This window comes from Phoxinus phoxinus (assembly GCF_949152265.1).
Source record: "Phoxinus phoxinus genome assembly, chromosome: 11".
Lineage (NCBI taxonomy): Eukaryota > Metazoa > Chordata > Actinopteri > Cypriniformes > Leuciscidae > Phoxinus > Phoxinus phoxinus.
In genome coordinates this window covers 5909187-5923792 of record NC_136886.1, presented here as the reverse complement: position 1 = coordinate 5923792, position 14606 = coordinate 5909187, and the positions used below count along the sequence as shown (strand labels likewise).

Genomic DNA, 14606 nt, shown 5'->3' with positions numbered 1-14606 from the left:
ACTCAGGCAAATCAAATGGTTTACTTTATCATACATGCATGTTTTTTGACATATTAATTGAGAGACTACATATTTGTACAGTACTTATACAAATTAATTTGTCACACAGCAGAAGCATTTAAAGTGCCCCTATTATGCTTCTTTTTTTTTTTTTTTGGATACCTTTCATAGTGTATATTATAACTAAAAATGTAAAGGTCTGCAAGTTTTAAAACATCGAAGTGAATGACAAATGGAGTTATAGAGAGCCTAAGTCCCTCCCCTTCCGGTTGACCACCATGGGACCTTATTTCGGAAAAATATTGTATGGTAGGCAATGGCGAGAGACAACAAATATTTTGATCTCGTTTGAATTGTGCCCTGAATTACACATATGATGTTTGTCTATTTAAAATATACATTTTAAAGTCAAGAAAGGCGCAGTTTGATGTAAAACTGTTGAGGTATAAGACTGTGAAAATACGTAATTACAAAGACTACAAACCGAAAAGGCGCACATGTGACGTCATACCTTTTCACTCAAGGAATGAAGCTAACTTTACTGAAGCTAACGTCTGTAATTTTTTCTATAGTCTTACGTTATAATCGCAACGTTACGCCGTGATGCCTGAGTGTTTTGAACCAGACTGCATGCATACGAGCAACGGATGACGTACAGTGAGAGACGAGAGATGTAGTTCATTGAGCGATTTCCACATAAAACTAAACGTTACTCTTCTGTTTTATGACAAACTGCGACTTTCTTGACTTTCATAATTATCTTTTAATTTGACAAACATCATATGTGTAATTCAGGGCACAGTTCGGACGGAATAAAAAGATAAGTTGTCTCTCGCCATTGACTACCATACATATTTTTTCCGAAATAAGGTCCCATGAGCCGGACGCGGAGGGGCGGGACTTAGGCTCTCTATATTGTCTCCCACAAGAAAGAACCGATTCTGAACTGAATCTGATTCTGAAACAAATCTTCAGTAATTCCAGCCTCCATGCTCGAATCATTTAATTATGACTGTGTATCAAGTGCTGAGGAAGCCTCTGGAGCTGAAATTCAGATATGGTAATGTGCGTTTCGTTTCCGACATCTGACCAATCAGAGCAGAGTAGTATCTCTAAAAGGCAGGGTTTAGAGAGACCGAATCCTTAATCAAACCATTTCAGACACTGAGGTGATACTTAGTTTTAGTTTATTTGTTTAGCACATGTTTAGTACAAGTACAAAACTATGCAAGGAGGGAATGAAGCCACTCTAGGCTTGTACAGAGTTCCAGTCCTACAGATACTGCAATGTATATTATGAGAAAACTAAGTGCTTTTCTTTTTTTTTACTGTGAATGCATGTACAACCTTAAACAAAACAGAATTAGGAACCTTTAAAATTGCATAATAGGTACGCTTTAAAATGAACCTGTGAAGGCAAAGGGTAGTTAAAAAAAATTTGTTTTGTTTTTTACTAAGAAATTACCAGTCAAATGACCTAAGAAATTAATTTTCCCTAATACATTCAGGTCAATATTTAAAAAATATTTAATGTACATTAAAAAAAAAGTATTACCTAAATTTGAATCATTTTATCACATTTTGTTGATAATGTGTTGATGGATCCCATTGGATCACTGAACTTTTTTTTAATATGACAATTGTCTACACTCACAGGGAAGTTCAACGACATCTACCATGACTACAAGTATACGTATATGGCCTGTGGATTTATCCTGGTGCTTGGCAGTTTGTTTCTGTTCATCGGAATGGGCATCAACTACAGGCTGCTGCATAGAGAGGCAAAAGAGGAATCCAAAAGAGCCAATCTGCAGGGGGGACCTGGCAAAGAAGTTGAAGATGCACTGAAAGTACCCAATAACAATACTGCAGCAGATGATGGTGTGTGATTGGTGTTATTCTGGGTGATCCTTACATTTATACACTCTCCACATTGAAGATTTAGTTACAGACATCCATCCTTGGCCTATTCAGGTTACTGAGACAGTGATGCAATAATTTCAGTGCCTTGCATGAGTGCACACTACACAGTAATACAATTATATTTTTATTTTTAGAGTTTAAAAACGTTTGCTGAACATTTTACTGTAGGACAAGAATTGTGGCACATCTGTTTTGGGGTGTTTTATGTACGCAGTGAGTGAACGATTAAATCAGTGATGAATGTAAGGAATTAATTTCAAGAAACACATTTGCCTTCTAACAAAAAAAAACAACACCTAAAGTGATAAAAAAAAGCAGTAGAAATACAGATAGTGTATGTTGTTAAATATAAGCACAAATGAAACAGCTTGGTAAATATTTTCAGTTAATGCATTTTGTCAGTATCCATGCACACTTGCCAATGTCTGTTATTTTGTGTATGTGCATAGCCTAGCAATGTAGTGATGAAATATTGTTTACTTGTTTAAAACTATGTAAGTCCAACCACTATTTGTGTATAGCCTAAAAGTTCAAATTGTTCTTGAAATGTAAAATATTTTACTATCAGATACAATGTATATAATCTGTGTTGCAAAACTGTTCAAATAAAAATGAATTTCATTTTATAAGAATTGTATTGTTTCATATCACCTTTCAAGTGCTGAGTGTGAACTCCTGTGTTCCGTTAAGATTTACAAAGATGTAAATCTTATGTTTCTCGTTGACTTCTTTTGCTAAATGTTTATTTGACCTAAAGCCTATTTTATATTACCCTTTGTTTGTTGGATTCACTTCATAAATGTGACAGGAGGTAGGCTATCCACAATCCACAGTTGTGCTTTTTGTAAAAAATAAAAAACTACAATAAAATAAGAAATAAACGACTGGCAGAAGTGTATCTCTACACCAATCAGAAAACGTCAGCATGTGAGAATGCAATGCTTTGTTTATGTTAGCTTGGGTCTCTGAGGCGCAGAAATGTTTGAACTATTTGCAAGCTTCAAAAATACCTTCGAAGCATCAAGCATGTCAAGGTTAAAACTGTTAAAAAGGTTTTGTAATATTTTGGAAGTTATGGGGCAACCGTGTTAACCGTGTTTTTTACTGCTGGGAATCTCAGCGCGTTGGATGGAACCGCGGCGCGCAAACCATTTCAAATTCGGCGTCACGCGAGTCAAACAACTGACGTCAGGTAAAAACCGTTGGTTAACGGATCCGTATCAATAATAAAAACAGTTCAGAAGGAGCTCGTGTGAATTGTTTAAAGGTAAAATGTTTTAAAAATACGTTTAATTCCGTAAACAGTTTATACTAGTGGAAGAGTAACGAAAATGTGATAATTTGGATCATTTGTAAGGAATAACTTATAGTCTAAGTTACCGTTTAACGTAACGTTAACCGTCTCAACATTTTCGACTAAAGTTAACGTTACGTTACTTTCTCAGCTAGCAAGTAACAGTTAATGTTATCTCAAAATGGAAAAGCCCTGAACAATAAAACTATTCTGTATACAGTTCTGAGGTTTTTTTAAAGTGCTATTTCGTTTGACTCCACAGCATGCAAAAACCATTCAACTTCAAACTGTTGGTGCCCCCAAGAGCTCATTTGAATCAAGTGTATGCAGTGAAGCCTCAGGAAACATGCTTGTTTGAAGAAACCGGTGTTTTTTCTCCTTCGGATCAGGTTGGCAAACTTGTAAATTCCCTGTTTGTGCTACAATGTTGCTATTTGACCTGTGGCTGGCTGCTAAAACTGCTGTGTGAACTTTTAATGAATTAGGATGACAGGCTAACTTACATGTAACGTTAGGCTATTTTGTTTGTAGAGTTACAAGTGTTCAGATATGGAGACAAGCCTTCCATTTCCATCCAAAATGGTGCTTCCCACGAAGGCATCCAGACCAGGTAACATTTATAAAGTCTAAAATGTAGAGATGTAACTTTACGTTAATATTTATGAATAACATGTAACGTTATAGTTTTTAATGTAGTGTCAATTCCAGTCTTAAAAGCAACATGTTCATTAAACCTAATACTTTGTGATTAAAGAGGGTATGAAGAAGGCTGCAGTCATGCCAATGGAAAAGGAGGAGGTCAGATTGAATGCTCATTTCATTTTGTATTTTAGTTTATTGCTTAAAAGGTTAATCATTCATTTGTACTATATAATGAGGTCCATGCTAGGAATTCCGTAAAATGCATAATGAAAATAAATCTAAGCAGTTTAATTACTATGGTGCTTTTGTATTATAGACATCATTAAGATCCAGCCAGCTGTACTCCAGATTGCTGGATGAAGCTGAGAAAATTAAAATGTGGAAGTTTAGAGTAGATTCTGAGATTTCACAAAAAGACAGGAAGCTTCAGGAGAACAGAAAAACCATTGACACACAGCGCAAAGCCATTCAAGAGCTTCAGGTAAATATTTTTTTGGGTAGTACATTTGTTTTACTTTTTATTTTTTGTCTGCTTTACTAAAGAAATAATTATAAATTATGTCCGTTGCAGTTTTCAAATGAAACTCTGAGCATGAAATTAGAGGATCAACTCAATGAGAATGAAGACCTTAGAAATAAGTATGTACATCATGGGTAATATTTAAATAAGTGCATACAGTACTATATTACATTATATTTTTATCATGCAGAAGTAATGCTACCAGAAATTTGTGTAACATACTAAAGGACACATTCGAGAGATCTGCTGAGAAAATGAATATGTGTAAGTGTGAGAGCATGTTAAAAGATGTCATATAGCATAACATTAATTCATTGCCAATTATTAGAGAAAAATAATGTGTTTTTCATTTTGCCTGAAATAGTTGAGGCTGAACGGGAAGAAACTCATGATCTGTTTATACAGAACAGTGAGAATATTCAGGTAACTAACTATATAATGAGTGTATTTACTTATTTATCTATAAGTGGGAAATAGGTCCAAAGATTTTGACAATCCTTTTCACGATACTGTAATTTGTTTATTTGCAGAGGATGGTGGCAGCATTTGAAAGTCTTCGAAAGCAGGCAGAGGCTGATCAGCAGGAAATGTTGACATGTACTCATTTTTAAATGATTTGTCTAATTATTTTAAAACTCTAAGTAAATTAATTTTAAGCATGTACTTTATTTGACACAACAAAATTAAACATTTTAACATTGTTTTGTTAACACGTCCTACAGTAAGAGAATGCCTTGCACAGTTTGAGGATCTTAAAGTGCAGTTCCAGAGTGAATGCCATGTGAAGGAGAAGGAGGTTAGTCTTTATTTTGAGTGATCTTTAAAGCATACTGTAACACTCACCTGTCTTTGTGTTCATGTTGTGACTAAAACACATATCTATTTTGTGTTCCTTGCTTTGACTTGTTGAGGTTGCCATGCTTCAAGAAAAACTCCAAGAAAAAGAAAACAATCTCAAAGATTTTTCAGTGAAATTCCAAGAGGCAAAGCAAAGTTGCAGTCTGCTAGAGGAGTCTGCAAGTAAGAATGCAAGACACATTGCATAAGTCTTTCCTTAATTTTCCCACAAGTCATGTTGGGTTCACTCATGTTGCTTTTAGGGAAACATCAGAAATTACTTCAGAATGTTACACAGGATCGGGAGGTGCTTGAGGAAAAACTCAGGGTGACGGAGCAATTCAAATTGGAGATTGAGGTTTGTCCTTAAACAAGGTCTTACTCTAAATACAATTGCTTTGGACTTACTTGTAAAGGTAGTACATAAAGGTTAAAAGAATTCATGTTATTGTTTTGCAGTGTTTTATATTGTATTGTATCGTTTTCCCAAGGAAAACCAGAGAGCCTTAACTGACAAACTGGAGCAAAGCAAGGAGAACCATGAGAAAATTCTTCAAAAGAAAGACACTGAACTAGAGGAACTAAACAACATCAAAGAGCAACAGTCAAACCAACTTGCAGAGATGCAGTTGACAGTGAATTCTTTGCAGTCCTCACTAACATCTGAGATACAGAGGTACTTCATAATATATCAGTTCAAGATCTATTATAATTAGGTATGGATATCGTTCAAAAATGTTCTAAACCGATACCTTGACTTCAATACCGGTGCCTGAACAATACTTTTCCTCCATACCAATTTTATGAAATCAGTTTTAACAAGATTACAGATTACCAAAAAAAATGGTTTTATTTTTTCAGTTTTTTTACATACTCAAAGATTCCACTAGGGGGCCGAATATATGCCTCATGCTCTAGCTTGCCGCAAAGCACTGGCAAAAGTAGCCTAATGATTATGAATGTGTCGGGGGAAAAATAGCAAGAACACATTTTAATTGTTTATTAATAAAATAGTGTTTTCTGAGACAGTGTTGACTGCAAACATGAAGTTGTCGTTGCTGACTCGTCATCTCTGCAGTATAGTGAACGTACGCGGCTATAGAGAGAAATGCACCTTTAATTTGGATTGAATAATCAGAGAGTATTTGTTTTCGATTTGAATTGGTTCGTTTAAAAGTAGACATTTCAAGCTGATAGCACAGCTGGAAATTAAGTACAATATTAAACCAAGAACTTTGATCATTAATTTTAATAATTTTTGAAATTATTCCTTTGTTTCCACAGGGTACAAGACCTTGAGACAAAGATAACCACAGTGGGGAATAAACTCAGTGTCAAAAGCGCAGAATTGGGTGTGTTACGTTTGTAAATGTTAATAAATAATGGCGCAGTTGCATGCTTTGTACCATTCTAAGATCATTGGTTCCATTATCTTCATGCAGAAGTTATCAAGGTGCAGAAAGAGGACCATAGCAAGCAAATACAGATACTCCAAGATGAGCTGGTATGTATTTCCCCCTCTGTTTAAGCATTTATATCCTATGATTTATGCATTTTTGAAACTAAGCTCACAGTATTTCTTCAACAGAATAAGAAGTCAAACTCACTCTGCTTGATAAAGGAGGAATTAAAGACAAGTGAGGTTCAGATGCTCCAGCTTATTGCTTCACTTGAAGAGAAACAAAGTGAGGCAAATCATTTGAAGGTGAGTAGAAGGTCATTAAACATTCATCGGCTTAGTAAAATGCATCCTCCATAATTTCAATCCTACACGTACTTCGTATCTAACATTCACCCCTCTCAGGATGCAGCGGAGAGTGTCACCACAGAAAATAAAAACATGATGGAGGCCCTGATAAAAGCTAGACATGATAATGAAGAGCTGCAAGAAGCTGTTGTTTTAAAAGAGGTCAAGACATTCTTCAGTTTTTGTGCATTTGGTTACATATTGTTTCAGTTTTTCACTATATTACACATCATGTATATTTATTTGAGTTGAGTAATATGATGGAACATGGACAAATATTTTGGATACTTAATAATTGAATATGTACGTCTTTCATCCAGGCTAAATTGAAAAGGATGGAGGAACAATTGTCAGGAGCTTTGGAGAGCTGTTGTAAATCATCTAAAGAGGTAGAAAGATTGGAGAAGGACTTAAAGGAACAGAAGTAAGAGCAACCACAACCTGTCTGGTTTTACACCATTAATCTTTAAATCTCAAACTAAACCTCTAATGTATTGCATACTGTTTCACATACTATGGGTAGTAATGTAAGGGAGGTAATCTACTGTATCTTTGAATTATTTTAGCATCAAAATGTTTTGTAAATGGATCTGTATTGCAAGTAATTAATGTTGAGACAGGGATGTAGACTAAATTTCTTATGACAAAATTAGTTAAAAATGTAATGTTCATTTAAATCTCATTAAATTAAGCTTGTTGGCATTTTCTATAGTATAATTATTTTATTGAACTTATTGAAGTTGTTTTTTTTGCCTAAAGGGATTATTACAAGGAGCTGATGTTGAAGTTGAATGACCTGCAGATGCAGAAAGAGATCATTCAACAACAGGTTGATAGTGTTGCTTTAGAGAAGAAACTCCTTCAATCTCATCTAATGGTTTGTAAAATAAATCAAGCCTCTAAATGTTGTACATTTACAGAATGACCTCAAATGCTGCATGTGATGGTTTGTTTGTTTATTTATTTATTTTTCAGGAAAGCAATGTAAATGCCGAACGGGAGAAGACAGAAATAGATAGACTTGAGAGAGAGAAGCAACAGCTTCAGTAAGGCTGGAGGAGACTTTTGTCTTGCAACATTGCAAATTTGGTTTCATTTATCATTTTATTTTGTCTTGCATTTACAATTTCATATTCCAGGGAACAGGTGAATATTTTATCTGCAAAAATTGCTGGTCAGGATGAAGAGACAAAGAATGCTCAGGAGCAGTTGAGAGAGAGTGTACGTTCTTATTATTCTGCTGTTTTATTCCATTCGTTTGTTGAAGTGTGTAATCTCATGTGTTTAACAATAATTCATGTTTAATCACCACAACAGGGCAAAGGTGCAAAGAGAGAACTTCTCATAAAAGAAAAAAAAATCAAAGCATTAGAGTCAAAGGTAAAAAATCTGATTGTGTTGTACTTATACATTATTGTGCACTGTACTCAAACACATGTTTTTAAACTGAGAATTGTCTTAAAACCAAAACAAAAGCTCACAAGGAATGTAATAAAGAGGTTTCACTATTATTTTGTAAAATTATAATGTTATAAGAAGATTGGTGAAGTCCACATGAAGTACATAAACATGAAATACACAAAACGACATTCGCAACCCATTTTGCTAAAATGGTATTCAGGATTTTATTCAGCAGGTCTTTAGAGGGGAGGGTGTGAAAAATAATGACATTGCATACACTGCTTTTTTTAATTATGAAGTAAAACAGTGGTCATGTTACAGTATTTTACATATTTCTTTTAGATGAGTAAACTTAAGGAAGATTCGGATAATTTAAAGAAACATCAGGAAGAGGAGCTTCAGAAAATACGCTCTGACTTTGAAGACAAATCAACAGCAGAGGCACAACTCAACCTTGAGGTGATTTTTTTCCTCCATTAAATGCAATTATGAGACATGATGCAAATAATGGTTATGTTTTATTGTTGTATTGTTTTTGTTTTTAGATGCAAAAACTGAAGCAAACAGCCATGGAGACACTGAAGAGTAAAGATGACACAGAAATGAAATGCCAGCAAAAGATATCAGACATGGTTGCTTTGATGGAGAGGCACAAGGTCATTATCATTCTTAATATTTTCCAGTGGTCTCTAAAATTCTACAATATTTTCAATTGTTTTTAGTAAGGCTGCCCTAGACTAAAGATTTTTCTAGTCGACTAGTAGTTGTTGATTTAAGTGATCAGTCAACTAATCACTTGCAAATACATAGCCTAATCAGCACTCAAACACACACATAAAGCTTGCCACAGCGCACCGGCAAAATTAATGATTATGAGTATGAGTGTTTTTACTTCATGTAAAAACAGAAGGACACTGTTTAAACATTGGAATAATTTATTGGTAATGTTTTCTGTGTTTTTGGCTGCAGAGATCTAGTCAACGATGCTGACTCGTCATCTCCACAGTAGTGGATGCACGTATATGCACATTTCATACGGATGACATAATCTGAGAATATTTATTTTCCATTTGAATTTGTTCATTCAAAAGACATAGACATCATAGACATTTTAAGCTTTCTATAGATCTTTTTTTCTCATGTCTGTGACTGTGAGGCAAGTAAACACTGACTCTGAGTTTCGGTTTATTTATGTGACGCGCTGTCCAGTTCTGACTGAGACGGCAGAAAGTGCACCCTTTTGTTGTTATTGTGAATTTACAGAAATAAAAGTAGACCCTTTGCAATTTGTATTACTTATCTGTATGACCAAAAATGACGGAGTACTTTAAATTAAATTAAATGCAAGTGATCGCACCAGCACCTGTATGTCATGCAGTAAGCTCGCTCTTCACACAAAAACTTGGATATGCGCCTAATAATAGTGCACATTTCTCACATAGGTTAATGTTAGTGCAAGCGGACTTGTAAAGTTGCTGCTGCTTACATGTTTCAAGTGATAAGCCATATATTTCGATGAATGATAGGCGAATGTTTGGATTTCCTGCCGTTAACAGTCTGTCCTTAATAACAGCCTGTGTGATTTTTCCACTGCCTGTTGAGGTTTTTTATTTTTCTGCGACTTACCGACTAATACAATTTTGGTCGACCAAGCCTCTTCTAGTCGACTAACGGTTAGTCGACTATTAGGGGGCAGCCCTAGTTTTTAGGCACTTTTCATTCATTTTAATGTATTTTCTTTTCTTTGCAGCATGAGTATGACAAAATGGTAGAAGAAAAAGATGCAGAGCTGAGTGAAAAACGGATGAAAGAAGCTGAAGTTAATGCAAGCAAAGCATCACTGGTAAATATTGAATTCTGTTGTTTGCACTGACTATCATACTCAGCATAACCGAGTTGTCATTAGATGCCAGATATGCTAATCCAAAAGTACTAGGTCCAAAAGTTTAATAATTACATTTATTGTGGAGTTATCATTGTGTTTGAGACATTTAACCAAAGGTTGCTGGAGCGAGACTTTGTACCTTTAGTAGGTATATTATGTAAAATCTCTAAAAACCAAATAACCTATACATTTAGGACCTGGAGCTGTCCCACCTGCAAGTGGAAAATGATGAGCTGAGACAAGAACTTGAAAAGCTCAAAGGAGAAAAGATGGCCTTGAGGACACCAGTTTCATCTCTTGAAAAAGACACACTTTATCAGGTATTGTACCTTGTCAATTGAGATACAATAGGTATACAGATGAATCTCGGAAAAATTAGAATATGGTGCAAAAGTTCATTTATTTCAGTAATTCAACTTAAAAGGTGAAACTAATATATTATATAGACTCATTACATGCAAAGTGAGATATACAGCTATGAAAACCTTTTCACAATATTCTAATTTTGAATTTGGGGTTTTCATAAACTGTAAGCCATAATTATCAAAATTATAACAAATAAAGGCTTGAAATATCCCACATTGCATGTAATTTGTATGTATAATATATTAGTTTCAACTTTTTAAGTTGAATAACTGGAATAAATTAACTTTTGCACCATATTCTAATTTTTCGAGTTTCACCTGTACATGGCAATTTAAAATGAACAGTACAACATGAAAATCTTGTTTTAGATAACTGAAATCAAACCAAAGAGGGGAGGAAACAAGATCTCTAAAACTCAAAAAGCTGGCACCACTAAGAAGACTCTGTATGAGGAAGAAAATGAAACTCCATCAAGAAATGCATCTTACACTCCTACTGTAGGTTTTTTTTTTTCCATTATCTTTGTGCATTTTGTACATATTCTTCACATCTATAATCTAACCATCTTTTTTGTATTATTATTGGTGCAAGGGACAAGTGAACGAAGTCCTTCATACCCCATTATGGAGCCTGAGCAAAAAAAATAGAACGCCTCAAATAAAGGTATGGGGGCAACCTAAATTGTTTGCACTAGTTAATATTCATCTTAAGCGTTTATACCCAGCCAACCAGTTTATTTATTTATTCATTCATTTTGCTTCAGTCATTCAGAATCCGCACACCACCCTCACCTGAGATTAAGGGGTCTTGGAAGAAAAACATTCTGAAGCTGGACCCAAAGTCAGACAACTCCGAGAGCAATGACATACTGGTAAATTGTATCTACTGTCACTCTATTCGCATACCATTAGTATTGTGCTATAAACAGACTCTTCCATGCTCTGCTCATTTATTTGTGGTCAACTCAAGTAAGTCCTTAGGCTTGTGGTTTCTTACTCTTTCTTAATCTGGTGTGCAGAGTTTCTCTCCAAGACCTGTTAAATCAAAGAAACCTATGCAGCCCAAAGACCCAAACACTGGGAGTTTGGACATGGCCAAGAAGGTAAAAAAAAAAATCACATTTGACCAGTTTTTTCAAAATGTGTCTTCTTTATGTTCTTATTTTGACTGTCATCATGTGCAAATGATGTGCAGGTGCAGAGCTCTTTCATGTGTAAGTCTCCAGGAACAGCGCTGAAACTGGCTGCAATGAAGAGAATGCGAGATGCTGGATGGACCACCGTTAGCAGTTCAGATAAGAAGAAGAAAAAAGTTACAGACAAAATCTTTGCTTGAAACTGTATGCATACAAAATGTGATGATCCTTTATTTAAAAAAAATTTACATAGTGCACATGACACTCCAATAGCATTTGATTGTTTACAATTTCTACTGATGTTTGAATTAGCCGAAATATTTTATATTATTTATTCTAAGCTTTAAAAACAATTTAGCGTCATAGTATGTTCAGTTAATATACAGTACCTTACAATATTTGTCAAAAGATGTTCCTGGTACAGTTGTTGGTTGCAGTTACAAATCTTTGTATTTACATTTATATTTGTGTATTTACATTTATATTTGTGTTTTTCTGTTATGTTCAGTAATATCATTAGTTCAAAGTTTTCATCATTTTCATCTCAAAATGTGAACTGAGAAACCTTTTTTTGTTTTTGTTTTTTTGAATAAAAAGAGGTTTGTTGCTGAGATCTTAAGGCTCTTGGTCATATGCATGAAATGTCTGAAAGGTGGCGGTCTCGTTGTCAAATGCTCTGTCTTGATCCTCTCTCAGAAACTCCAAGCGGAACTGAGCAGGTCTGGAAGCAGGTATGTCTCTCTGGAATTCTTCCTCGTTCTGCACTGTCATGGTGGGGTTGTAAATCTGAGGGCCGTCATAGAGTCCTCCTGAAATGACCAGTGTGTCATCTGGCGATGCAAACGGCTCACCTGTGAAAGCAATTTACAGACAATATTGTAATACTATTCATAATTTTTATTGTGAGTTTATACTCTGACAACTATAAACTAGATAAATGGGCTTTCCCATGCACAAATTGATGGCATGGTGTTGGGATTTGCCTGACAACTTTCCCAGACTATAACCCATCTCTATGGTGTCATCAGCTGTGAGTAATTGGATTTTTTTTTAATTTTGAAAAAAAAAAAGACTGTTACCTTGGTAAACACCGCTAATAAGATCATAAACAGATAACAGATTCTCCTAACCTGTATATTCATTCTCGAGACGGCGATGAGTATATTGGATACTTCTCTCTTTGCTTCTGCCGTACTTGTACACAAAGTTCATCAGAATTACCAGAACTATTACTCCAAGCAGAATGCTGAACAAAATAGTCAGAGATTTCTCTGAATGATTCAGGCCACCACCTGCTTTAAAATAGAGGTAGGAATAGTTCAGCAGGATACACATATTTCATTATTTGGCTTACATTATTAATGCTAGGATATGTTCAAACCTACCTTGAGATTCATTGGAAAAAGTTGTGCCATTTTGAGTTACAGTGGGAGAAGTAATCGCTGTTGGTTTGGTCACTGGTGTAGTGCTGGATGTAGCAGTTTCATTGTTGCTATGAGTGCTGTTGTCTGTAGAAGTGACAGCTGTTGAATTGATGTTGATTGTTGTGAACGTGGCTGATTGGGTTGTCTGAGCGTTTTCTGTTGAGTTTGGCTGCACTGCTGATCCTGTGACTGTTGTATTGCTTTGGATGGGTCCCAGAGTACTATTGAAGCCAGTAGAGGTCGCCTGGGTTGTCAAGTTGTTTTGAGTTGCACTACTATCATTGTACGCTGAATTGGTGGTTGAATTTGAAGCATTGTTCTCTGTGTGGTTTCTTGTTACATTCAGAGGTGGAGCTTTTGATGGTGACTCACTGGTGTTCTGTGCATCGGTTATATTATTCACAACCAATGAAAACAATATTAGTTGGCCACATACCAAAAGCTGAAGAGTTAACACACCCATAACTGTTGCTTTCTCCTTAAAAAAAATATATACACAGAGCATAAGTCAGTCTAGGGCAAAAGATAAAGGCATACACTTTTATACAGCGCATGACCTAGTTCAGTGTGTTTTATCTGTATGTGGTGTTGACATGTGGTTTCCTGCTTGGCGCTTACACAGTTTCCATTTACTAAGTACATGGTTATTTCTGGTTAAAAAAATAAATCATCATGACTTCCTTAGTATTTTACTACTATAATAAGTCGATTATAGTCACTTCATTCAAACACTAAATTTTTCTTTTATTGTCCTGGATTAAAAAATAAAATGCATACTGTATATGTTTAGAACGCATACAGAAATTTAGAAGAAGATCAGTCGTCTTTATACTAAAATGGCACTGACATGAAACTTAAGACAATAAAGAGCCACATGAATTTTGCATAATTTAAACAAACAATCATGAGCAACCGGTTTTATTAAGGCCATCCATCACAGACTTTCCTCACATAATTTAACATTCTCGCAATTTTGTAGGATTTGCATCATGTAAATTATTTTGAGAACAACTGTATGTTATGAACCTCAAGAAACTAATTTCACTTTCTAATCTCTTTCTCTCATCTCTCTTTCGTTCTCCTACATCCTCTTGTTTGCGTAATAGTAGTGTTATATATATATATATATAACTACTACAATTATATATAAACAGTATTAATATATATATATATATAAACAACAGTATTAATATATATATATAAACAACAGTATTAATATATAACAACGAGCAGAACTTACCTTGTAAGCTGAAAGGAACCGAGTTAGTGAAACCAGGAAGTGTCTCGCAGCAGTTATTACACCCCCACCTGCTGTAGGCTCAATGCTTTTTCCACTCCCTAAAGAAAACAGCTCAGCTCCACGTCAAACTAACAGGTAGAGTGGGCCGGCCTTCAATGACTGACTTCCTGATCCAGCATCAAGGAGGCAAGT

The 14606-nt window shown here is 35.1% G+C and overlaps 3 protein-coding genes across 11 annotated transcripts in view; 2 read left to right on the top strand and 1 right to left on the bottom strand.

Annotated features, from left to right (window-relative positions):
* The window catches only part of slc16a1a (solute carrier family 16 member 1a), a 34843-nt gene extending 32294 nt beyond the window's left edge, over positions 1-2549 (top strand). For all 7 annotated transcript variants that reach the window (XM_079627397.1, XM_079627401.1, XM_079627399.1 and 4 more), the window contains one exon: positions 1657-2549. In XM_079627397.1, the coding sequence (XP_079483523.1) occupies positions 1657-1889 (233 nt within the window). In that variant the 3' untranslated portion in view covers positions 1890-2549. The remainder of the gene's footprint in view (positions 1-1656) is intronic.
* A 305-nt stretch (positions 2550-2854) lies between these two features.
* Positions 2855-12330, top strand: sycp1 (synaptonemal complex protein 1). 2 transcript variants are annotated; one of them, XM_079627392.1, is made up of 32 exons: positions 2855-2957; positions 3044-3115; positions 3480-3606; positions 3749-3827; positions 3972-4015; positions 4176-4340; positions 4431-4498; positions 4570-4643; positions 4744-4802; positions 4910-4976; positions 5102-5175; positions 5291-5399; positions 5480-5574; positions 5708-5892; positions 6501-6568; positions 6659-6720; positions 6805-6921; positions 7021-7125; positions 7284-7387; positions 7723-7840; positions 7939-8009; positions 8103-8184; positions 8281-8343; positions 8707-8823; positions 8910-9020; positions 10115-10207; positions 10444-10569; positions 10984-11112; positions 11207-11278; positions 11379-11486; positions 11634-11717; positions 11810-12330. In XM_079627392.1, the coding sequence occupies exons 1-32, from the start codon at positions 2902-2904 to the stop codon at positions 11948-11950; spliced, it is 3045 nt and encodes a 1014-aa protein (XP_079483518.1). In that variant the 5' UTR covers positions 2855-2901; the 3' UTR covers positions 11951-12330. The 2 variants fall into 2 exon arrangements, with proteins under 2 accessions (XP_079483518.1, XP_079483519.1); XM_079627393.1 differs by lacking the exon at positions 3044-3115 and having other exon boundaries at positions 2856-2957.
* Positions 11942-14522, bottom strand: LOC307006429 (uncharacterized protein). 2 transcript variants are annotated; one of them, XM_079627403.1, is made up of 4 exons: positions 14415-14522; positions 13136-13652; positions 12881-13042; positions 11942-12601 (listed from the first exon to the last, which is right to left on the bottom strand). In XM_079627403.1, exons 2-4 carry the CDS (start codon positions 13635-13637, stop codon positions 12366-12368), a joined length of 900 nt encoding a protein of 299 aa, XP_079483529.1. In that variant the 5' UTR covers positions 13638-13652; positions 14415-14522; the 3' UTR covers positions 11942-12365. The 2 variants fall into 2 exon arrangements, with proteins under 2 accessions (XP_079483529.1, XP_079483530.1); XM_079627404.1 differs by having other exon boundaries at positions 12881-13045; positions 14415-14434.
* Between the last annotated feature and the right edge of the window lie 84 nt (positions 14523-14606).